General features: G+C 49.5%; 1 protein-coding gene across 1 annotated transcript in view; it reads left to right on the forward strand.

Moving 5' to 3' along the window:
* rsph14 (radial spoke head 14 homolog) overlaps positions 1-26704 on the forward strand; it is a 998814-nt gene that overhangs the window by 941936 nt on the left and 30174 nt on the right. The window contains exon 4 of the mRNA XM_038793258.1: positions 9592-9817. Coding sequence (XP_038649186.1) covers positions 9592-9817 — 226 coding nt within the window. The remainder of the gene's footprint in view (positions 1-9591; positions 9818-26704) is intronic.

The following is a 26704-nucleotide window of genomic DNA, read 5'->3' on the forward strand; positions in this document are numbered from 1 at the left end:
CCCTTATCAACCTCCCCATTGACTTCGGACTTGACCAGTCCAACCTCGGCTCCAATACACAATTAAAATCCCCCCCCCCCCCCTGCCCCCTCCATAATCGGCTGGTGAGAGTCCAAATTGGGAATCGTCCCTATTAGCCTCTTTATGAATCTGGCATTGTCCCAAATATGACCGTAGCACCACACAACCCTGCCATCTATGATCAAACTCACCCTCCACAACTGCCATGTCACCTCCCCCCTCCTCTGCTATCATTGTTAAGCTCCGATGGTAACTATGTAAAAAGAATCAGGAAGTAAGTCTTGACTCCTTTGACTTCAAGTTTATTGTGTTCAGTAATCACTGGGGATGGTGGGGGGTGGGGGTGTGCGGGGTGGGGGGGGGGGGGGGTGGGGGGTGTTGGGGGTGGGGTGGGTGGGGGTGGGGGTGGCAGATGGTTACATTTGAAAATAGTAAAGCCATTGAATGTCCTTGGAGGTGGTTAGACTGTTGCTTGCTGTCGACGGCCATTGCCTGGCACCTGGGTAGCATGAATGTTACTTGCCAATTATCAGCTGAAGCTTGTATGTTTTTTATGTCATGCTGCATGTGGGGATGGACTGCCTCACTATCTGAGGAATTGTGAGTGAATCATAACATAGTGCAACACCAGCAATCTACTCCAGTTCTGACTTTCTGATGGGCGAGGGGCGTGAGTTGAAAAGAGTTAGGCCTGGTCACATGCACAGAAGACCATTGTCAACATGATCCATCATTTCCTCAAACACCTCCAGTATATTTATTAGGAGATGCTCCCTGCTCATAAATCTGTGCAAATTCCCTATGACCACACTGTTAGGACTGATGAAAAGTCATCCCCTGACTCAGCAAATCCTGTCCACCATCCACAAGGCACAAGTCAGCAGTGTCATGGAATACTCTCCACTTGCCTGGATGAGTGCAGCTCCAACAACACTCAAGAAGCTCAACACCATCCAGGACAAAGCAGCCCACTTGATTGGCACCCCCTCCACCACTACCAACATTCACTCCCTCCACCACTTTGCACAGTAGCAGCCGTGTGTACCATCTACAACATGCACTGCAGGAACTCACCAAGGCTCCTTCGGCAACACCTCCCAAACCCAGAACCTCTACGACACTCCCCAAAGGGCAGCAGATAAATGGGAACACCACTTCCTGCAAGGTTATCTCCCAGTCACACACCCATCCTGACTTGGAAATAAATCATTGTGTCTTCACTGTCGCTGGGTTAAATCCTGGAACTCCCTCTGTAACAGCACTGTAGGTGTACCTACACCTCCAGGACTGCAGCGGTTCAAGAAGGCAGCCACCACCACCTTCTCAAGAGAATTGATGGACTGGCAATAAATGCTGGGCTAGCCAAAAATACTCACATCCAGTGAACGAATGAATAAAAATTGAAGATAAGGTGGAAATAATTCAATTAATTTAATGTTTATCTTTTGGAAATATGCACTAGGGAGGAAGGAATAGGTTCACAATCCAATTATTTTGATGGAATTGAACGCAATACAAATGTGGTATCAATGAATATTTAAATCAGTGAGGAGGTGTGCATGTTAATCTTAATGGAATGTTGCAAGGTCAATGCTTGAAAACCTGTGGTGGTGTTTTCTGTCAAAATAAATGGCCTGGTCACAGAAACCAATTGAAAGCTTCTGAGCATTGCAGCCTACAGTGAAACAGGCAGTACATTATGAGGAAAGGATGCTGTATAATGTTTTGCTGAAGGTTTAAGTTCTGGACTTCAACAGGTCAGGCAAGGTTCTGTTGAACTAAGTACGAGCAAATCAGATATTAGATGAAATGTAAAAGATTTGATGAATAATGAAATAGAATTAGCTCAGGGAGACTTTGAAAGGGAAGTGACCATGAACTCATCACTTACAAGTTGGAAATGAGGTCTCGAAGCAATTAAATAGAATGTTGTGAATATAGGTTTACTGAGGTTATACTTTGTATAAGTGAAAATTATAAGACTGTTGGCTCTAAATATAAGATAGTTGCTAACAAATCCAGCAGGGAGGTCAGGAGAAACTTCTTTACCAAAGACATGGGGCGCGATTCTCCGTACCCATGCCGTGTGGGAGAATCGCAGGAGGGCCGGGCGAATCACGCCACGCCGTCCTGGCACCCCCCGCGATTCTCCCACCCCCTCCAAACTGGCGTGTCGCGATTTTCGACAGGCCGCTTGGAGAATCGCCGCTCGCCATTTCTCACGCCGACCGGCGATTCTCCGGCCCGGATGGGCCGAGCGGCCTGCCGAACCCAACCGGTTCACGCCGGCGCCAACCACACCTGGTCGCTGCTGGCACGACCGATTAGTGTGGGGCCTGTGGGGGGCGGAGGGAAGATCGAGCACCACGGGCGTGCTCAGCAGATGTCTGGCCCGCGATCGGTGCATTCTTTTCCCTCCGCCGCCCCGCAAGATCAAGCCGCCATGTCTTGCGGGGCAGCGGAGGGGAAGATGGCAACTGCGCATGCGCGGCTGACGTCACTTCGGCGCCGCCAGCCGCGTCATTCCCGGCGCGCCGTTTTGACAAGCGTCAAGGCCCGGGGCACGGAATTCACGCGCCGCCGCTCCTAGCCCCCCGGTGGGGGAGAATAGGGGGCGAGGAGCAGCCTCCGACGCCGGAGTGCAACACTCCGGGTTTCACTCCGGCGTCGGCTGTTTGTCTCCCTTTGGGAGAATTGCGCCCATGATGAACTCGCAACTCTCAGCAGTAATTGAGACAAAAATTCTGGACCAAAAATTTGAAGGAGAATGGTATAGAAGGATCTGTTGATAGAGTTTAATGGAGGGAGATGCAACAAGGTGTGTGTGGACCATGAACACTGGCATAGACCATTCAGACTGAATTTGGACTATTTTTGTCCTGTCGATTCTATGTAGTATCCCAATTCAAATGTATCCTCAATCCCCCTTTCATGATGTCTTGTGAAGCATCTGCACATTAAATGTTGGGCTGCAGTTTCTTCACAGTATTAGGAATCCATCTGTCAGGGGCGGCACGGGGGCGCAGTGGTTAGCAAGGCTGTCTCATGGTGGCGAGGACCCGGGTTCAATCCTGGCCTTGGGTCACTGTCCATGTGGAGTTTGCACATTCTCCCAGTGTCTGCATGGGTCTCACCCCCACAACCCATAGATGTGCAGTGTAGGTGGATTAGCCATGCTAAATTGTCCCTTAATTGGAAAAAAAAACAATTGGGTACTCTAAATTTAAAAAAGAAATATAAAAGGAGTCCATCTCTCCAGGAGCTATGTGTTTTATTTTGAATTGGTGGCACATTGAGTAATTTGGACCATTAATTTTTTGAAGATTACAAGTTCACTTTAGTCCAAGAGCAAGCTTCTTTTTTTCCAATACATGACATGAATTTAGCAAGGTGACTCGCAAGCCATCTGCGGCGGATTCTCCATTTTACGACAGCGTGAACGGGCCGCTGCCAGGAGTAATTTTGGCCCCTACAGGGGACCAGCATGGTGCTGGAGCGGTCCGTGCCCCTCCAGCTGCTGATGCCAGTGCGAACTGTGCACTGCAGGATCCGTGCGTGCGCAGTGGCCCAGCGCCAATGCGCCCATGCGCAGTGGCCTCCTTCAGCGCACCTACCCCGATGCAGTACAGGGGCCGGCGTGTAGGAAAAGAGGCCAGGGGACAAAGAGGCCAGCCTGCCAATCAGTGGGTCCCAATCGCAGGCCAGGCCACATCGGAGGCCCCACCAGGTCGGAGCCCCCCCCCCCCCCCCCCCCCCCCACACACACACAGACCGCCACCTGACCCTTGCACGCAGAGTTCCCGCCGGCTGCGAGCAGGTGTGGACGGCGACGGCGGGACTCAGCGTTTTAACTGCAGCCGCTCAACCCATCCTGGGCCGAGAATTGGTGGACCAGCCCCGTAGAGGGGCCCGTGACTGGCGCCAATGCCGCCGATTCTCCGCTCTGCGGAGTATCGAGTGCCGGCGTCAGGGCAGCGTGGTCCAGTCACGAGGATTCTCCGACCCAGCCCAGGGCTGGGAGAATCCTGCCCCTGGTGAGATAAGATTTATTTTGTTTACTTAAGATAATGTGAAATACAGTGCTGTTGCAAGCCTTTGGGCTCCTGCAGAGCTGAAAGCACCTGGTCTGGGAGAAGTTCTCTTCGAATATTTTATTTTGAACTCAGTTTTATGTGTGTGTGTGTGCACCTTAGGAACAAACCGTGCTTTTCACTCTCCCTCCCTCTCTCTCTTTCCCCCTTGTGGTGGTATGATTTGCATAGCTGTCTGCCATTGGTGCAGAACACTGGCTTACCATTGGCCCTGGTCGGTCATGTGCCTCTCGACCGATTGGTTGAGACCAGTCATGTGACGGCTCTCCGATTGGTCGAGAGGCTGAGTTAACCCCGCCTCCAGAGCGAGGTAAAAATAACCAGAACGCCCGGCGGTCGTCCATTTACTGTAGTCGACCGCAGGGCTAACTTCTAGCTTATTAAAGCCTAACTTTTGTACAGCAACTCGTCTCGCGTTAGATTGATGGCTCATCACCCCTTGCATTTGCTGCAGTCTAAAATGGAGTGTTCACCTTTAGCTAGAAAATTCCCACCTCAGTATAAATCAGCTGTATTTTGAAAGCTGGTGAAGCTGCGACAAGCAGGAGTTAACAAAAATCGTATTCCCCGAGGATCTATCCAGTTACTGTGACGAGTGCTGTCAGATCGACAACACCAAGACCTTTTCGAACTTATTCTTTTTATAGTGTTCCCTTATGTAAACTTCTGCAGAGATCTTAATCATCTTTTGTTTTTTGTGTGTGTGTGTCTGAGCGTGCATGTGTTGGGATTTTTTAGAAAGGGTAAATCATTATACTTCCAGATTACAAATTGGATGCTTCAGTTTTGCAACTTGTTTTTAAACAATAAGGTCTGTTTCATAATAAATGAAATATTCTAAGTTTATTGAAAGAAGCCTGGTTGAAGTATCTTTTTTCCTGGGCCTACCAGGTGTGAAGGTGAACAGTTGGCCATTTTGGTGAGTGAATTAAACACTTACACGATTGCTGTGACCTGTGGAGCAGTGGGGCGAGAGAATCTGTACACTCCTCCCATCCTGGTTGCAATATTAGGTTATCCACATACCGTTTCATCAGGGTTTATGTTTTGTTGGCGACTTACCAATCCTCAGGCAATCCCAACATCTCTAATGAAAATAACAAACTCATAACCATTTTTTCTAGCTCCTTCTGGGCCAAGGTAAAGCTGACACAGGTTTGAGACAGAGAGATTGATGTGAGCTTAAAACACAAACCTAAGATGCTTTGAGTGACAGGAATTAGAGAACATGAGAGAGAGAGATACTACCATCTCATCAACATGGATGCATTAATATTTTAAATGCTTTGATTAAAATCTTGAATGTTACTTGTGTTCTTTCCTTCCACTCACTGCACAACAGTGTGGCTATAAAACACATTGCTTCAAATTCATGGCAGTAACATGGCATTTTAATACTTCAGAACGGAAGTATTGTTTATTACTTTTTTAATGGAGCTGTGTTTAATGTTTGATGTTTAGTGTGAGTTTCACTGATTTTACCAACAGTCTTCTTTGGGTCTCATAGTTTTAAGTCCAACGTGGTGCAATGGGATTTGGTTATTGTACAAGATTTGAGCTTTTGTTTTTTTCCAATATTCCTCTTTTTCTTCCCTGCATATCCTGGATGAACCGATGAGCTGGGGTACATTTCCACAAGCATCATTTTCTTCACTATTTTGGCACACACACCCCCCACCCCCAGTATCTCTTCACCTAGAAACGAAGAACCAAGAAAAGTCCAGCACAGGATCCGGCCCTTCGGGTCTCCAAGCCTGCACCAATACAGCCTTCCACCGGCAGCATTTATCGCGAGGCCTGCCAGGGAATTCTGGGAGTGGGGCCTTCCTTCATGCCAACCTATGTTATTGGGAAGTTGGCCATCCTGAGGCAATGATCAATCCTACGGCTCCAATGCTACTGCTGGAGGGTTCACTCCTTTGCTCACTGAGGCCTGTCTGCCTGTCCCCAGCACAGTTAGAAAAACACTGGCTTTGAACATGAATGTGCCCTCTTACTTCCCTTACAGACTCAGCAGATGCCACTTCTTTCATTGGTGCTGCTGAGGTTGCACGAGCTGCCAGACCTCTGACTGGTCCGAGCTGTTGACCCTCTGATTGGGCTATAGAATTCCGACAGCGAAAAAAGAGGCCATTCGGGCCATTTAATCTGCCCTGACCCTGCAAAAGAACACACTACCTAGGCCCACTGCCTCCGTCCTATCCCCATAAGTCCACCCAACATGCACATCATTGGAAACTAAGGGGCAATTTCGCATGGCCAATCCACATAACCTGGACATCTTAGGACTGTGGTAGGAAACCGGTGCAGCCGAAGGAAACCCACGGCGACATGGGCAGAAGGTGCAAACTCCACATGGACAGTCACCTAAGGCCGGGACTGAATCCAGGTCCCTGCCGCTCTGAGGCAGCAGTGCTAACCACTTTGCCGCTGTGCTGCAAAGCTACTGCCCCTCTGATTTGGCTGAGGGCTCAGAGACGCAGTAGTCCCAGCAGCGGTCTCTTAATTAGTCAAATGACAGACATCCCAGCTGTATCCCACTGTCTGCTGGGGTTTACGGCCTGCTTTTAGCTAATGCACTGAGATTTCCTCAGCTTTGGTGTAGTTCACTATACAGTGTCCTCTCTGCAGCTGCTGCACAAGCGATATTTACTCCAGTATAAAGATTTGCAAAGCAGATTTTCTCACCAAAGTGCTTAAAAATAATTTAACTGTAGAATGTGACCAGTGTTACTGCGTATGTATGACTTTAAAAAAAAACATTTCACTGAGGGCATTTTAAATATATAGCGCATTTAAAATGGATTTAAATGGAGATTATAGGCATGGTTCATTGGACTTGAGTTAAAGTTTCCTGAATGGCAGGTTTAGTGGGATGATTCTTGGTGGCTGCAGCACTGAGAAACACCCTGCTATGCAACAGTACTCTGCTGTTTATTTCACCTCAGCGAGCCAGTCCCCGTCGACGCCACACTTCAAGACATTTCCCGCACTGACGAGCTGAGCTCACCACTGCAGGAACACTGCTGGAGGATCAGGGCATCATTTTTAAAGGTAGCCCCGATCTCCTCTCCCCCCCCCCCCCCCCCCCCCGCTTAAACCAATTCACTTCTTCCGGAATCCTTAATTCCCCCACTCCCCCGACCTCTCATGGGCAAGGCCCCCCCCCCACCCCCCACCCTTCCGGGCCCGACCCCTGGCATGGGCAACCTGCCACCTTGGCACTGCCAGCTGGGACCCTGGCAGTGCCCTTGGCAGCCTGACGGTGCAACCTAGGCACCCTGGCAAGGTGACATTGCCAGGGTGCCCAGGTTGCAGTGCCAATGCGCCATGCTGGCAGGTGCCGGGGGAATGGCAGAGTGCCACCCTGATCGGTCCCCTACCACTCGGGGGGGGGGGGGGGGGGGGGGGGGGTGCAGGGCTCCAATGGCTTGGGAGACCCACCAGGTGCCGTTACGACTGGTTCACCTTTGTATGTACTAGTAGTAAACGGTGCTCTAGTCACCCAGGCACGGCTGGTGAGTCCTGGTCCCAGTTGAATCTGGCAAACGTATATTTAAATGCATCTAATGGATCGTTTAAATATGGATTCGCTGCAGCGAGATCCAGATTGTGATGCCCAAGATTCCAGGATTGCGATTCCGATGGAGGCCTCTTGCGAGATTCAATAACCTGATCCCGACACCAAGTCCGGCGCGACGAGGCCGCTGAATTGCCCCTTATGTTTCTTTAATTAAACGTTTTGGCATTGGTTTAACTTGTAAACAAATTGACATGGGCACAATGAGTCTCTGTAATTACACTACTGAATCATAATGAAAATGAGAATGAATTAAACAGCAAAGAATGTCTTACCAGGCCTTTGAGGTGCTATTTTTTTCTGTAAAAGCAACATTCATCCCTTCAAAAACTTTTTGTGTTTATTCTTTTGATTTTTAGAAACGCTTTGCTTTTTTGTGCTTTTATTTTTCTCCAATGTGGTGAGTCCATCTCTGAAGTTAATGATTCACACAGGGGTATGAATCTATGCCTTGCACTAAAACTCCTGGGTTGGAGTCTCTACCGACACGAAGCTCCGTTTTGCCAGCAGTCTGGGAGTTTCCCAACGGCGTGGGGCTGTTCCACAATGGGAAATCCGATTGACCAGCCGGAGAAACGGAGCCTACATGCTGAACCAGAAATCTGGCGGGACGGCGAATCCAGCCCCCTAAGTTTTGTGGATGAACCTAGACAATGAACATGGGCAAGCCATTTATCCACAGGGCCTGTCGTAACCAAACCCAAACCTAGAGACAGAAGCAGACAAAATTAGTCTGAGGAGTTATCTGTCAAATGTTACAAGAATACCATGGGTTAATTCTCAATTCTTGGTTGCCTGTTCTCATTGAAAAAGCAAGTGGCCAGCAACTGAAAATTAGCATGGGGAGGCAACTCACCAGAGCAACTTTAACACCCAAGGCCCTCCAATAAAAACTTTCAGGTGCAAGTGCTCTTCTGCCAGGCCTGGAGTAGCTCAGCTGGTTGTCCTGAAAGGGATTGCTGGAAGCTTCTCCCAAAATGGCCTACTCACCTGCCTGCTCATTTTTATTTTGTTGGGCAGAGGCAAGAGTCCCACTAGACTTTCCTGGCTACTAAAATTCAGTCAATGTCTGACTGTTACAGTCAGGTTAAAACTAATAACCTAATTTATTTACAAGTGACTAATCTGACAAAAACTGAAGACACAGAAAGATATGGAAAAAACAAATACTTTTGTGACAACAATGATTGAATAAGTCCACAGGAATTTCAATATTCTTCTGCATGCATTTCGTGGATAACGTGATCATGTGCAGGATAGAGATTTTTGTAACATGGCTGTTGTACTGTTTGTACAAGGATGAGTTTGTGTTCTTTTTGCAAAACCTTTGTTGTCAACTTTAGATACATCCTAAACCAAACTGAAAATTATAGAATTATGTGGTGTACCGCCCATAAACATAAACCATTATGCCATGCAAAAATAGAGTCAGATACAATAATTCTCGTTTATGGCAATATAGCTCCATGTTCAAATCACACTCACCACCATCTTTGTTCACCTTTGCTCTCTGGACTTGATTTCACATAATTTGTATCTTTGTATCATTTATGGTTATGTAGGTAGTATTGGCACTCATTATACCTTTAGCCATCAAATTTCCAGCACCTCTATTTGACTCCTCTGCACCTTCTATTCTCCAGTGGGATCCAATTTCTGTAGCCTCCCCTTACAACTGAATTACCAACAGTCTAGGTACCCAGCCCACACCCACATATATGCGCATACATTTACAGCAGGGATCACAGGATAATGATCAGAAGTGTGAAGCGTAACTCATCGCCATCCCCCCCCCCCCCCCCCCCCCCCCCCCCATTTGTTGTGATGGCTGAAGTACAGCCTTCATTACAGAGCTGTTTACAATGTCTCCTAAATACTTGCACCACACTCCTCCTACAGGTGCTACTGCGGTCGTCTACGCTGGCCTGATCCCTGAGCTGATTACAAAGCTTCGCACTGAGTTGGATGAGATTCAGGAGTTGATATTGAAGACCCTGCACTATTGTTTGCTCGTGGACACCAAGCAGGCCCTGGATTCTGAGGGCATATCCGTGCTGAAGACCAAGCTCACTCATAGTTTGCCAACCATCAGGAGTCTGGCTGCACAAGCTCTCATGGACATCAGGTAAAGTATAAGCTTTCTGCATTAGATACATAATCATAACTGGACAACAGCCAAAGCCTTACTCCAAATACCATAGAGTAATAGATATTAATTTTTTACAAATTTTAGAAACGCATTTTATTCAAACTTGTATCAAAGTAGGTCACAGCAAACAAACACCCCGGGAAACATTCTTCCCAATAATCAACTATACAGTTTGTACAGATTTTCCTCCTTCATTACCCCCCCCCCCCCCCCCCCCCCCCCCCCCCCCCCCACCCCCACGATGAACAGCTCCTCAAACACAGTCACAAACATCCCCCACCTTTTCTCAAACTCCCCTGCTGAGCCCCTTAACTCATACTTTATCTTCTCTAACCGCAGGAAGTTGTACAGGTCACCCAACCAAGCCCCTACCCCCGGTGGCGATGCCGACCGCCACTCCAGCAAAATTCATCGCCGTGCAATCAGAGAGGCGAAGGCCAAGACATTGGCCTTCCTCCTCTCCATGAGCTCCAGTTTCTCTGAAACCCCAAATATCGCCACCAAAGGGTCCGGGTCCACTCCCTCCTCCACTATCCTGGCTAAGACCGCGAACACTCCTGCCCAGAATCTTCCCAATTTTTCACAACCCCAAAACATGTGCGTGTGGTTCGCTGCCCCCGCCCACACCTCTCACACTCATCTGCTACCCCCTGAAAGAACCCATTCATTCTCACCCGGGTGATATGCACCCTGTGCACCACCTGAAACTGTATCAGGCTCATCCTTGCACAAGAGGAGGTCCCGTTTACCCTTCGCAGTGCCTCACTCCATACTCCCCAATTGATCTCCATTCCCAACTCCGCTTCCCATTTCTCCTTGATCTTCACCACCCGCTCGCCTCCCTGCTCCCCCAGCCACTTATATGTATCCACAATTCTTCCCTCCCCTTCCACATCTAGAAGCAGCAGTCGTTCCAGCAGGGTGTATCCCGGCAATCTAGGGAACCCCTTCCCGATCCTTCGTTCAAAGTCCCTAACCTGTAGATACCTGAACTCACTACCCCTCGGCAGCTCTACCCTCTCCCTTAGCTCCTCCAGACTGGTGAACCCTTCCTCCAAATACAAATCCCTCACCTTTACCAGCCCCACTTCCCTCCACCTCCTGTACACACTATCCATCCTTCCCGGCTCAAACCCATGATTCTCGCACAGCGGCATTAACACCGACACCCCTTCCACCCTAAAATGCCTCCTCAGCTGATTCCATATCTTCACCGTGGACTGGACCACCAAACTCCCTGAATACCTACTCAGAGCCATTGGCAATGCTGCCATCACCACAGCCCTCAAACTAGACCCCTTACAAGATTCCTCCTCCATCCTAACCCACTCTATCCCTTCTCCTTCCCACCACCGCCGCACCTTGTCCACATTCGCCGCCCAATAATAATGAAGCAGGTTTGGCAATGCTGCCTCTGCCTCCCCACCCTCGGCACATTCCCGCCCATACAAAGTCAGAGATGATTGTGTCCACTTTCCGAAAAAAGGGCCTTTGGTATAAAGATTGGAAGAGCCTGAAAGATAAACAAGAACCTCGTCAGAATATTCATTTTCACCACTTGGACCTTCCCCGCCGATGTTAAGTGCAGTGTATCCCACCTCTTAAGATCCTACCTGGCAATAGATATTGGGCGGGATACTCCTGTACCCGGCGGGGGGGGGTTGTCCCGGTGGGATGGAGTGGCGTGAACCACTCCGGCATGAATCCTCTGCACCTTCAGGGGATAGGCCGGCGCCGGAGTGGTTTGTGCCTTGCCAGCCGGCGTGGAAGGCTTTTGGCGCTGCGACAGCCGGGGCCGTAGGGACTCCGCCGGCCGGCGAGAGTCCACGGGTGCGTCAGCGGTTGCTGACGTCATCCCTGCGCAGGGCGGGGGTCACCTACGCTGATGCGTAGGAAAAGAATGCCCCCACGGCACAGGCCCGCCCCCCCGGAGCCAGATCGACCCACGCCCCCCTCCCAGGACTCCGGAGCCCCCCCACATTGGCAGGTCCCGCCGGTAAGGGACCTAGTCTGATCCACGCTGGTGGGACCGGCAACAAAACGGGCGGCCACTCGGCCCATCGCGGGCGGTGAATCGCCGGGGGGGGGGGGGGGGGGGGCACTGTGAGCAGCCGACGACCGGTGCGGCGCAATTGCTGCCCCCGCTGAATCTCCAGTGCCGGAGAACACGGCGGGGGCGGGATTCACGCCACCCCCCCCCCCCCCCCTCGGGCAATTCTCCGACCTATTTTAACCTAACCTGCCCAGTGGGAGATTGACTGGATTGGATTTTCACCCCACCTGGTTTTACTCTCCTTTGAAGTCAGCACAATGTAAAATAGAGGAGAAGGAATCATGTCTTGGTGCTATATAAATGCAACAGTTTGTTGTTACTGTAATGTCCTAATTTCTTGTCAAGGTGCCTTGCTGAAGGGTAAAATCTAAATACTGTGGATGCTGGAAATCAGAAATAGGAAAGAGGAAATGCTGGAAAAACCCAGCAGGTCTGGCAGCACCTGTGGAGAGAGAAACAGAATTAATGTTTCGAGCCCGTGTGACTCTTCTTCAGAGCTGAAGAGAGGGAGGAACTTGATGAATTTTCTATGGTATAAGATGGGGTGGAGCAGAGTTGAAGGTCAGTGATAGGTGGGTGTTGGGAGAAATTGCAGCAAAGAATGTGGAGAGCATAAGGCAAAAGAAGTGTTAATGGAAGTGTGAAGGACTATGGAAGGTTCTGATAGAGGCATAAAAGTAAGGTATCAGAATGTGTAAGAGGAGAAAGGTCAGTGAAAGCAAAACCTAAGAACAAGTGACAGATGGTCCAGTGGGGGAGGGTAGAGGGGGATGGGTTTGCATTGGGAAAAAAATGGTTTGGATTTTTAAAAAAGGATCACGATGGAGGAGAAAGGTCACGGTTTAAAGAATTGTGGAACTTAGTGTTTAGTGCTGAGGGCTGTAACGTGCCTAATCCAGAAGATGAGGTGCTGCTCCTCCAGTTTGCATTGGGCTTCACTGGAGCATTGCAGCAGGCCAAGGATGGACTTGTGAGCATGAGAGCGAGGTGCTGCGTTGAAATGGCAGGTACCAGGAAGGTTGGGGTCATGCCTGCAGACTGAGCAATGGTGTGCTGTAAAGTAGAAAGACTTGCTGATGGGCCTGCTCTGAGCAATGCTGCAGGGTGCCACCAATTCGGAGATGGAGCGGAGTCTCATGAACAGTCCACTAGACAGCCAGCACCTGGCATTAAGTACGACAGTCTTGACAATAGCTTGCAGAATGCCTACCAGTATCCTTTGAATTGTCACCGAACATGACACAGCACCTCTAAATTAGAATAGAATATACTGAGGCAGTCCGTGCACATATGCAGCAAGACCTGGACAATATTCAGGGCTGATGTGGCAAGTAATATTCACACCATACAAATGCCAGGCAATGAACATCTCCAAAAAGAGAGAATCTAACCATTGTCCCTTGCCATTCAAGTCTATTGCCATTGCTGAATCCTCCACTATCAACATGCTGGGGGTTACCATTCACCAGAAATTAAACTAGACGATCCATATAAATACTGTGGCTACAAGAGGAGGTCAGAGACTGGGAATCCTGCAGCAAGTAACTCACCTCCTGTTACCTTAAAGCTTGATCATCATCTGCAGGTCAGGATGTGATTGAGTACTCTCCACTTGCCTGGATGAGTGCAAATCCAACAGCACTCAAGAAGCTCCACGCCATCCAGGACAAACCAACCCCCTTGATTGGCGTTTCATCCACAGACATTCACTGCCTCCACCACCACAGCACAGTTTATCCCATCTACAAGATGCACTGAAGCAACCCATTACCTTCCAAACCTGTCACTTCTACCACCAAGGGAACAAAGGCAGTAGATACATTGGCAACGCACCACCACCACCTGCAAGGTTCCTCCAAGTCATGCATCATCCTGACTTGGAAATATATCCCTGCTCCTTCACTGTCGCCAGGTCAAAATCCTGGAACTTGCTCCCTAACAGCACCGTGGGTGTACTTACACCACAGGGACTGCAGTGGCTCAAGAAGGCAGCTCACCACCACCTTTTCAAGGGCAATTAGGGATGGGCATGAATGCTAATCTAGCCAGTGACACCCACATAAAATAAATTTTTTTAAAATAGGTTACAGATATATTCATCAGGCAATCATGATGAGAAGCACAGAACGAGTCAGATATATGTAGTGGGGTTTAATCTCCTTTGCTGGTGTATTCTTAATGCATTGGAAATTAATTTTAGCTGCATTAAAATGGCACAGAAATGAATTTTAGCTGAACGTATTAACCTGTGTGTTACCAGAGAAAATTAATCCCTCGGTATCGATGTGTTTTACATTAAATTAATTAGGAACAAATGCTTCTAACCTTGATGGATTTAGAATATTAAATAGAATAAATTATGCAGAAATTGGTTTTAAAATTCTATTAAATATGAAGATTCTTCACTTTTTGGGGAGACCAGAACTAGGAGATTTAAATACAAGATAGCCATAATGATTCCATCAGCGAATTCTGGAGAAATTTATCAGATTAAAATGTGCAATTTGTTCCAAAATGGAGTAGCTGCAGCAAAAAGGCTAGACGTTTTTAAGGGGAAACTAGATGAACACGTGAGGGAAAAAGAAGTAATAGAATAGGCTGATAAGGTTAGCTGAAGTAGGAAGGGATGAGCCTCGTGTGGTTAGCTGCTTCACAGAGCCAGGGACCCGGGTTAGATTTCGGCCTTGGGCAACTGTCTGTGTGAAGTTTGCATGTTTATGCTGTGTCTGCGTCAGTTTCCTCCGGGTGCCCCGGTTTGCTTCCACAGTCCAAAGATGCACAGGTTAGGGGGATTGGCCATGATCAACTGCTCTTTAGCGTCCAAAGATGTGGAGGTTAGGTGGGGTTATGGGAATAGGGCGGGGGAGTGGGCCTAGGTAGAATGCTCCTTCAGAGGATCAGTGCAGACTCGTGGGCCGAATTATCTCCTTCTGCACTGTCGGGATTCGATGGATTCTGAGGGGGTGAAATTAGGTCCTGCAGAGACTGCTTCAGAGGTTCTAATCAACCTTCTGATCCTAAAATACTGGCTCTGAGATGTGCACGTGCATACTTCCAACAGCAAATGTACAGGGCGACGTTTTGGTTAAAGGGGTGTGAGTATGCACTCAATATACAGAGCCAATGGATTATGATGGTAATTAGTATATAATCCTGATCTAATGCCAACACTGACATCTGTAAACACTCCACTCCAGCTACAGCTTATCTTAACCTTCCGCAGCTGAACATAACGCCGAAGAATATGAAGGGCACCCACCAGTGATGCTTAAAGGGATCATTGATTACTTTCATGTTACTTGCTGGATTGATTCTTTCTGGCTGCTACGCAGCATTTTTGGAGCTTTTCAATACTTGTTTAAAGTAAGGGGCTTTCCACAGTAACGTCATTGAAGCCTACTTGTGACAATAAGCGATGATTATTATTATTAAGGAGTGGTCTCAGTACTGCTGAAGCATTTTACCAGGTGGCTTAAAGGCTTTCTCAGAGACAGCTTGCTTCCAGACATGAGTTTCTTGGGATTAAGCATGACTGAAAGAATGAAGAGAGGCCACACAGCGCAGGACATGCACAAGAAGAGGGTGGAGGGTGGTGAAGAGCTCTCAGCAGGAGGCAAAGGGCGTGATTCAACCAAAACATTTCTAAGCGTGTGATATACCAGCTGCCTTGCGTTCGAGCAAGAGCACAGCTGGTAGATCCAGAAGAGGCCTCCCACGTGCTTCCCAGCTGCCTTTGTGCCTCGTGAGTTCCACCCAGATCTCGCGAGGCATCAAGATCAGATCCCCGCCCAAAATAAGCATATCCAAATGGCACATGCCAAACCTAAGCACACTTTGAACCTACTTAAGAGTACTTACCTAGCATCTACCGGCCTCCAGGAATCTGCCGGTCTCCCCAGGGAGGTCGCAGCTGCGTTCCATTCAGTACTGGTCCACACAAATGTGGACCAGTTAGAACGGCACCCAGGGATCTCCCAGACCATCAGAGGACCCTGGGTGGCCAGGGATAGTCCAGGGGGTGATTCACTGCTCCCCCCCACCCCGGAACACTGGCACCTTGAAGCTAGCAGGAGCTGTCAGGGTGGCAGTGCAAGGGTGCCTGGGTGCCAGGGTGGGACTGCCAAGGGTCAGGGCCTGAGGGGGGCCATGCCCATGAAAGGGGGGTGGAGAGAGGGTATGAAGAGTGGGAAGGTGCTGGGCAGGTAAGTAGGGCCTCTGGGAGTTTGGGGGGGGCTGTGACTGTTGGGGGGGGCCTGTGAGACTGCGTGGGGGGTGCTTCTACAAAGTCCACATGGACAGTGACCCAGAGCCGGGATCGAACCTGGGACCTCGGCACTGTGAGGCAGCGGTGCTAACCACTGCACCACCGTTCTGCCCTCATAGGAGCAGAATTAGGCCACTCGGCCCATTGCGGCTGATATTTTTCTCATCCTCATTCTCCTGCCGTCTCCCCATAACCCCTGATCCTCTTATTAATCAAGAACCTATCTATCTCTGTCTTAAAGACATTCACTGATTTGGCCTCCACAGCCTTCTGCGGCAAAGAGTTCCACAGATTCACCACCGTTTGGCTGAAGAAATTCCTCCTCATCTCAGTTTTGAAGGATCCTCCCTTCAGTCTGAGAATGGTTCCAGGGATCAGGTTATCATAAGAGCGAAGGAGACTGAAGGCAGATTTGGTAGAGGTGTAGAGGGTGGCACAGTGGTTCGCATTGCTCCCTCATAACTCCAGGGACCCGGGTTCAATTCCAGCATCGGGTGACTGTCTGTATGGAGTTTGCACATTCTCCCCGTGTCTGAATGGGTTTTCTCCGGGTGCTCTGGTTTCCTCCCATAGTCCAAAGATGTGGATTGGCCATGCTAAATTGGTGGTGCCGGAGCATCCTGATTTGGCGTCAAACCCGCACCCACCGCGATTTTGGCGTCAGAAACTGTTCTGCGCTCAATCATGTTTCGCGATTTTGCTGTTTACAAACGGAGAATTCAACCCGATGTTCTCCCGCTGAATTGCACCAGTTTTCCGATCCCCTTGCGGGCGTAAAATGGGATGCAATTCAGTGTTCTGTGCCATGCCAATTTAGGCATGGAATACAAGAGATTCCTAGGGAATCCCACCATTGGGCCACCTTCTTGAGCGGCTGGCCTCATAGCGTGGTCCCGCAGCACCCCCGCTGATCGGCAGGCGTGCGCAATCTGGGGGGGGGGGGTCTATATTATTGGGGCTGGCTTGCTGTGTGGGTCCGCCATGTTGTGCCGGAGCTGCGTGAAGTACTCCAGGGCTCTGCAAGCCCCCTTCAAAACGGAGAATAGCTCTGGACTTCTCAGCAAAGTCCAGAGTGATTTGTGCCCGTTTTATCACGGGCGTGGGGACATAGCCCCATTTTCAGAGAATTCCGCTCCAGGTCTTTGTGATAGCAATACGACCATACTGCCATATATTAATCAACACCCTCAATTCATCTGCCTCACTCAAAAGACTCTTTGCATTAAAATACAGGCCATCCAGCCTTGCCATACTACTCCCTTGTGCCTTAACTTGTTTATATCTCTCTGCCTTCCAGACTGACTTGGATTTTGTTCTATATTTTTGTAATAATTCACAGTAGGCAGGAGTCCCGTCACCACACCAATATTTATTGCCAATAACTAGATACAAGAGCAGCTCCAAACAGTGCTGCTAGCAGTCCAGTCAACTTAAGACTACTCACAAAGCCTACACAGGTGCTTATATGGACCCCCTCAATGAGCTATCATTGAGGGAGCTCATACTCCAATTGGCCAATCAATAATGCTAATTTGAGGTCATTACACCCCTCCCCCCCAAGGTCCGAGGAATTCCTGCCAGCTGGCATTCCTCTGAGCTTCTTCCTGCTCCTCATGTCCGGGTCTGTCACCTCTGTGTCGTCCGCCGGGTCGTTCTCTGACATGGGCGGGGTGTACCTTATAGGTGCCCGTCTTTTTCTTGACGACCTCCTTAGAAGTTGTTCTTCCTCCTCCTCGGGGAGAGGTGTCGCGGCAGCCTCGTCGAACGTGTCCATCTCCGACTCTGACAACTGGATGACGGGGTCTGGAGAAATTGCTCGGGGCTGGGGTGTGGGTATCTTTTCCGTCTGGGCTATTCCAGCTTGAGGCGGTCCTGCTTCGCCTGCCTCCAGGTGTGGTTCTGCTGCCCTTATTTGGTCTAGGTGTTTCTTCAGCACCTTACCTCCTATCGAAACTTCATAGGATATGGGCCCTGTTTGGGACTCTACCGTGCCTTTGACCCACGTTGGTCCATTCCTATAATTCTTGACCCAAACCGGTGCCCCCACCGGAAATGTCTGCTGCCGACTATTATCATGCCCCCTGCGTTGGGCCTCCTGTTGTTTCTCCACTTTCCCCGTTAAATTTGGGAAAAGGAGACTCAGCCTCGTTCGCAGCCGCCTTCCCATTAAGAGTTCAGCTGGCGGTATGCCCGTTGTGGAATGCGGTGTGATCCTGTAATCAAACAGCCAGCGGGAGAGCTTTGTGTCTATTGACGCTGCCGGCTGCTTCTTGAGTCCCGCTTTTAGTGTCTGGACCGCTCTCTCTGCCAGGCCGTTGGTCGCTGGATGGTCAGGGGCCGTTTTGATGTGGCGGACTCCGTTTTCTTTTAGGGATTTTCCAAATTCCCCACTTGTGAATGCCGTTCCGTTGTCCGACACCAATACCTCCGGCAGTCCATGTGTTGCAAACGAGGCCCTGAGCTTTTCGATTGTCGATGCTGTGCTATGCACGCGTGGATCCGAATCCCATCCTCGTCGCCTCTGTAATAATTTACAGTAGGTAGGAGTCCCGTCACCACACCAATATTTATTGCCAATAACTAGATACAAGAGCAGCTCCAAACAGTGCTGCTAGCATTCCAGTCAACGTAAGACTGCTCACAAAGCCTACACAGGTGATTATATGGGCCCCCTCAATGAGCTATCATTGAGGGAGCTCATACTCCAATTGGCCAACCAATAATGCTAATTGGAGGTCATTACAATTTTGCTGTGCAATCCCCCCCTATTCTAACCTCACTCAATATCCCATCCCGCTGCCAAATTAGTTTAAATCCCCCCCCCTCAACAGCAGTAACAAAATTCCCCTTGAGGATGTTAGTCCCATTCTGGTTTAGGTATAACTCATCCTACTTGTACAGGTCCCACCTTCCATAAAAATGAACCCAGTGATCCAGGAATCTAAAGCCCTTCCTCTTACACCATCTCTTCAGCCATGCATTGATCTGCTCCATCCTCCTATTCCTATTCTCACTGGCATGTGGCACTGATAGAAATCCACAATTACAACCTTTGAGGCCCTGCTTTTAAACCTGCTACCTAGCTTCGTAAATTCCTGTTTCACGACCTCGTCCCTCTTTCTGCCTGTATCGTTGGCACCAATGTGAACCACAATTTCTGTTCGCCCTCCCCCTTCAGAATGCTGTGCAGTCGCGCAGTGACATCCCTAACCCTGTCACCAGGGAGGCAACACGCCATCCTGGAGTCATGTCTGCAGCCTGAGAAACGCCTGTCTGCAGCCTCACTATAGAGTCTCCTACCACTACTGCTCTTCCACTCTTACTCCTCCACCCTCGAGCAGCTGAACCACCCACAGTGTCGTAAATATGGCACTGGCTGCACTTCCCAGAGGAACTGTCACTCCGACCTTTTTCCAACACAGAAAATCGGTTCTTGAGTGAGATGCACTCTGGAGCTTTTCTAACTCTCTGCCTGCCTCCCTTCTTCTTACTGGTGGTCACCTATTCCCTCTCTGACTGTACTTCCTTCAGCTGCGGGGTGACCACATCTAAAAATGTGCTATCCATGTAACTCAGCCTCACGGATGTACCTCAGTGCCTCCAGCCGTCACTCAAGCACCAATAGCTGGAGCTCAGGTTGGTCATACCGGTGACACTTCCTGTGCACGTGGTCACCAAGACTGCAAGGAGCATCTACATTTTCCCACGTGCTGCAGGCAGCGCAACACACAGAACTGAGCTCCCCGCCATAACTTTAGTTAATCAACTCTTACTTGAAATTTATTCCCAGTAGAAATTTATTGAAGTTTTTTTAAAAACCAGAACACTTATCTTACTTTAATGTAGCTTTAAAATGGAGAAACCAACTTACCTACGCCCTAGCGAGTGTGTCGGGAAGGCTCTGTTCCACCCCAAGGCCTAGCTTTTATACTATTCCCAAGTTCCCAATGAACCTAGTGCCCAACACCTATTAGCACCTATTCAAAAACAAATGCTTGCAACCAATTGACAGTTAACTGCCACTGGCAGGCAAGTTCTGTTTACCAGAATTTCTAAAATTCTTATTTTATGTCAGGCTGCGAAATTAGGCTTCAGTTTTTACAAGTTGCACTTACCGATATTACCAGAACTTCCCACTGACTCCAAATTCCCAATTAAGCCACTGAGTTTCAGAACCCCTCTGTTCAGCCCCTTTCTGCCCAGGTTCTACATGATTAAATAATTAATGAGTGATAATGATAAACTCACCGACACTTCCCCATTCACCAGCAGCTGAAACGCCTTGGGTGGGATTCTCCATTGGCTGATGGCGAAATCGGGAGACCCAATTGGGCGGAGAATAGGTTCCGACACCAACATCTCGACAGGCACCGATTTGACGCCAAATTGCAATTCTCCGTCCTCTCAGCAGCAGCATCAATGCGGTCTGGAACGCACTTACAGTAGACACCATTCACATATCATTAGTGGGCCTGACCCGCTATTCTCTGGGCATTCACAATTCCCCGTCTCCGATGGACTGAGTTCCCGACGGTGGGGTTCACTTGTGCTTTTAAAAATCGTGAAACCGGCGTTGTGGTTGCTGAGGAAGAGTGAAGGTACGGAAAGTGTCCAGCATCGCCATCGTTTGCTGACAGTTGTGCCGCTAGCCAGGGAGGGGGGGAGGCGCGTCTGCTTGGGGGGGGGGGGGGCAGGAGGTGGGCTTTGGGGACGGGGTGGACGGGCACGGAACTCCATTGCTGCAGCCGGTAAGGCAGCCATGCAGCTGCGCACATCGCTGACTGCCCACTGTGAACTTAGGACCACGTCATAAAGGCTTCCCCCCAGGCCCCTCCCCCCACCCGCCCGAGTGTCCTCTGGCCACAGCCGATCCATCAGCTGTACGGGTACACTCCAGCACAACCAGTGCCATCTTGTTGGCTGGGATGAGTGTGTGTGGGGAGGGAAGCGTGTATATGCGACCGCAGCTTGTCAGCTTCCCGAGTGTCAACCCCGCACCGTTTTTCATTGGAATTAATTGTGTTCCACGTGGCGTTGGTGCTAACCCCTCCACAGCTGCTGAATCAGTCCGAGTTCAGTGCCAGTTTTGCTGTTGTGAAAGTCCACGAATCCTGCCCCGGCGTCAGCACTTAGTCTCAGGAACAGAGAATCCAGTCCCTTACGTTTCCTCTCTCACTGGCCATAATATGTTCCTGACAACACAAATTTAACATAAAACACCAGAAAATTTACATCCTAATCCAAATTGATAAATTAAATTGTGTCAGAGTGGTTAGCACTGCTGCCTCACAGCACCAGGGACATGGGTTCGATTTGGCTCTTGGGTGACTGTGTGGAGTTTGCACATCTTCCCTGTGTGTGCGTGGGTTTCCTCCGGGTGCTCCGGTTTCCTCCCACAGTCCAAAGATGTGCAGGTTGGGTGGATTGGCCACGCTAAATTGCCCTTCGTGTCCAAAGGTTAGGTGGAGTTATTGGGATAAGGCGGGAGCGTGGGCAGAGATAGAGTTTTCTTTTGGAGGGTCGGTGCACATTCAATGGGCCGAATGGCCTCCTTCTGCCCTGCAGGGTTTCTATGAAATCATGAATAATACATATAAAAATAAACATTTTTCCTTGCATTCCTTTGGTGCGTATCTTCTACACATTTTTATTTTGCTTCTATGAGCTGCTTCTGAAGTGACTGCGCCACAGTTGGTGGAAGGCTGCTTAACTATTATTGACGAGACAGCAGCCAGGCTAGGGGAATGATTACGTGTGGCTCTGGGCCTACTAGACCCAGCTTCAAACTGCAGCAACTCAGTCTGGTCTGTAGAAATCAGGGCAGGTGGCTGACACCAATAACAAGGAGGCTGTTTGTATGAAGGAGAGTATGAAAGCTGTAACCCAGAGAGAGGGCATGAGTACTCCAGGAGCACTCTCCCCGGGCAGCGCTTCATATCAAATAACATGCCTGAGAACTGATTGACAGATTGCTATGATGCCTGGGAAAGCCCTTTAAACACTGGCATCCAGAGCCATGTTGGTGGCAGTCCGAGCTTGTCTGACTTCGATCTGAGCCTCCGCTGCTGCGTTGCACTCATCCTTTTGGTGCGAGCTCCTTGTGCTGCAATGGAAGCTGAGACATTGGCCTTCAGATGTTGCACCATGCTGATTTCCGCAGTGTGCTGGCTGCCAAGTTAGTGCTGACTGTGAATTTGTGTGATTGCTGTGTGCAGAAAGTGCCACACATGCTGTTGAGTGACTGCACCTACCTCAGCAGGTGGCCCAGGTTTCTATGAGGGCAGCACTGCCGAAAGACAGCTTGCATCACTTTAAGGGGAACTGCATTGTGACTGGAGCAGGTGCTGGGATTGTGTGGGAAGAGAGTGTAGACTGGAAGAAGAATGAATTTTGGTGTCATAGGGAGAGATTGTGCTCTAATGTCACTGACAATGCACTGGATATCTTGGTGGAGAGGGTAAAGATGTTGATCTATCCACAGGGGGGAATCGCTCCATACCTCCCCCTCTCCAGAACCCCAACCTTTGCTTCCAGATATTCAAAAATTGCATCCTGGCCAGGTGGTGATAGAAGAGCAAGAGATGGAAGAACAGGAAGACATTTATGAAGAAACACCGTCACTCAGTTTCACCAGTTCAGACACTGATGCTGTGCACAATATGTGACTGCTGCCCAGGACCAGGTTTCCCACTCGATTTCCATTCGATCCACCACTTTAAAAATTCACTCCCTTCACCGCCAATTCACAGTGCACTGCAGTAACTTACCAAGGTTCCTTCGTCAGTACCTTCCAAACCACCAACTGTAACATCAAGAGGGACAAGATGGCACTGGTTGTGCTGGAGTGTACAGCCACATGGGAACACCAGCACTTTCAAATTCTCCTCCAAACCACTCACCATCCTGACTTGGATCTCCCACTCTAACAGCACTGTGGGTGTGCCTACACCACATGGACTGCAGTGGGACAAGACCATCCTATCAAGGGAAATTAGGGAGGAGCAATAAATGCTATCCTAGCCATGACCCACAACCTGTGAAAGATTTTTTAAAAAGAGGAAAAACTAGAATCCATAGAATCCCCACAGTGCAGAAGGAGACCATTTGGCCAATTGACAACCCTATGAAGGAGCTCCCTCTCCTGGCCCACCCCCCTGCCCTATCCCCGTAAATAGAATCCATAGAATTTAAGGTAACTTACAGGAAGGATGTGTGGTGAGACACTATCCATGAATGGCTTGCAGACAGGACAGAATCAAGGGGCATATGTGAGCCAGCTTGCAGAAGGCAAGGTCAGACATGACTTCTGTGATGATAGACAGACTATCATCTATATATATATATAGGGCAGCACGGTAGCATGGTGGTTAGCATAAATGCTTCACAGCTCCAGGGTCCCAGGTTCGGTTCCCGGCTGGGTCACTGTCTGTGTGGAGTCTGCACGTCCTCCCCGTGTGTGCGTGGGTTTCCTCCGGGTGCTCCGGTTTCCTCCCACAGTCCAAAGATGTGCGGGTTAGGTGGATTGGCCATGCTAAATTGCCCGTAGTGTCCTAAAACGTAAGGCTAAGGGGGGGGGGGGGTTGTTGGGTTACGGGTATAGGGTGGATACGTGGGTTTGAGTAGGGTGATCATTGCTCAGCACAACATCAAGGGCCTGTACTGTTCTATGTTCTATATGTTCTATGAGTAGTCCATCATCGCTGTAAATTCTATGATCTATGATCTGCATGTGTATTACAAGTTAAATGTTTTACTGTTGTAGTTCTAGCATCTGACCAGCAGGTGGAGTGAGTACGGAGTCCTGGGACCGGATATATCATGGCCGGGATTCTCCGAGCCTCCGCGCCCCAATTGCGCTCAACGTGGGGTGTCAGACCCACGATCAGATCCGATGCCTTCCCCTGCCGCCAGTCGCGCGTGGTCATCGCAGCGGCGGTCGGGGGCCATTGAAAGAGGCCCCGGCAGCGATTCTCCGCCGACAACTGGCCGAGTTCCCGCCGGCATGATTCACTCATGGTTCCACCCGGCGGGAGCTCGGAGTGGCGGTGCGGACTCAGTCCGCGGCCAGCCTGGTGGGGAGCGGTGAGACCCATCACCGGGGGGGAGGGGGCTCCAGGTTGGCCAGGCTCGCGATTGGGGGCCACCGATCGGCAGGCCCGCGCGATCTGGGGGGGCCTATATTATCGGGGCCGGCCCGCAGTGTGGGTCCGCCATGTTGCGTGGTCCCACAACCGGATGTGCAGGGTCCCGTATCGGCAGCCGGAGCAGCGCGGAGCACTGCTAGCCCCCTTCAAAACAGAGAATCACTCTGGGCTTTCTCCAGGAGGGCCCAGAGTGATCCGCGCCCGTTTTCCCGCTGGCGTGGGGACATAGCCCCATTATCAAAGAATTCCGTACCATGTGTTCCTTCAGAAGGTGTTTGTAAGGAGTTGGGAGCAGTCGCATATTAGAGCAGCTCTGTTGTATCTTAGTGTAAGTTAGAGATAGACATTTATTTCCAACTGTATTCATCTTAGACATTTTAGTTATTCATTAGTTTAGTATGAGTAATAAATAACTTTGTTTATAAAACAAAGTCTAATGTTCTTTGTTCACACGACAATATTGAGATTCCACATCAGCCCAATCAAAGAACATTACAGAGGACTTGGGTGGGCACCTTGTGGAGTGGGCTACACAACAATGAAATGAAATGAAAATGAAAATCGCTTATTGTCACGAGTAGGCTTCAAATGAAGTTACTGTGAAAAGCCCCTAGTCGCCACATTCCGGCGCCTGTTCGGGGAATCGAACCGTGCTGCTGGCCTGCTTGGTCTGCTTTCAAAGCCAGTAATTTAGCGTTGTGCTAAACAGCATGTTGAAGGGCATGCACAATGAAAGGCTAGAAAACCTGAGTGCCAGTAACATGGAGGAGCCTGGGCATCATCATTTCCAGAAAGGAAATAGTGGCCAGCTCTATTCGCACACAAACCATAGGGCAGTGTGAGATAGCTAATGTTACAGCTTCCAGTGACGGCTCAGACTGAAGTCATACAAACCTGGGATTCTGCCATGATGGCGACAGTACTGTTCAAAGAGGCAGAATGTCAGAGCAATTCAGTCATCCACCCTCCAGTATTTCGCGAGGTTTACTGGGACACCACCCCGGGTCAGTGGTAGTGGTTCAGTGAAGCACAGGCTTGTTCTCCTCTCCCAGAATGGTAGCATGTATCCTCCCACCCCAGCCAATCCACACCCCTTGCCATTCATTGCCGGTCAGCCCAGATCTCTATCGCCCACTTTGACATGGTGCAGTCCAAGAATTCGAGAGCCAGATCTGTTTGAGATTGTCCTGCAGTCTGCTCCATATGTAGTCTCGCCCAGTGAAACTCAATAGCCTTCTACCAGTTACCACTGGTTTAGGATGTTGCCAGGTAAAGACAGGTACACAGAGGACAGGCGCTAAGGGAATGCACAAGGATGATTGGTTACCTTTACTATGCAAGGTGACATGGTTTGATTATTTATAAGTCTGGTGCGGCATGTTTATTTTAGGTTAATTTGGGATTTTTGCATTAGACCAAGTGGACAACGATGGTGACTGATAGAGAGAAAATAACCTATAGGGATGACAATTTGTGAATGGGGAATTGGAGTTGCTTGCACTGGCATGCCAATCAGATTAAGTGGTTCATGGACAACCTGTCCAGAAAAAGATCATGTTGGTGGCCTCGTCCCTTCTTTCTCCTCGTCTTCTTCTCTGCTTCCTCTTCCTGCTCCTTAGCTGGTCACCATGTAGGTGGTGATGTGGACGGTCACCTCATGGTGGCGAGGCTGTGCAGAATGCAGCATTCAGTAAGCCAACATGAATCTTGATATCAGTTCCACGGAGTACCTCTGGGCCCCCCCTGAGGGGTCCAGGCAGCAGAAATGTTCTTTGAGTACCTCAATGGTCTGCTCTATCACAGCTTTTATGGCGACATGGCTTTCCTTTTATGCATGGTTTCAGGAGCAGTGGTATCATCAAATCATCTGGTGGATGTCTGCAGAATGAAGGTATAATAAGTGCTGCCAAGGGATCTGCAATGTTATGTTTTTTTTAATTAATTGGAGTTTTTTATTTATTCATGGGATGTGGGTATCGCCGGCAGGCAAGCCACTCAGAGGGCATTTAAGAGGAGACCAGACAGGTGGATAAGGTGATTAAGAAGGCATATGGGATATTTGCCTTTATTAGCCGAGGCATAGACTATAAGAGCAGGGAGGTTATAATGGAGCTGTGTAAAATGCTCGGTAGGCCACAGCGAGAGTACTATGTGCAGTTCTGGTCGCCACAGCATATGAAGGATGTGATTGCACTCGAGAGGGTGCAGAGGAGATTCGCCAGGATGTTGCCTGGAATGGAATATTTCAGCTATGAAGAGAGGCTGGGGTTGTCCTCCTTAGAGCTGCTTAAGACTGAGGGGAGACCTGGTTGGAGTGTACGAAATGATAAGGGACATAGATAGGGTAGATAGGAATAACCTTTTCCCCTTAGTAGAGGGGTCTATCGCCAGGAGGCGTAGAT

This window comes from Scyliorhinus canicula, chromosome 1 (assembly GCF_902713615.1).
Source record: "Scyliorhinus canicula chromosome 1, sScyCan1.1, whole genome shotgun sequence".
In the NCBI taxonomy this organism is placed as follows: domain Eukaryota; kingdom Metazoa; phylum Chordata; class Chondrichthyes; order Carcharhiniformes; family Scyliorhinidae; genus Scyliorhinus; species Scyliorhinus canicula.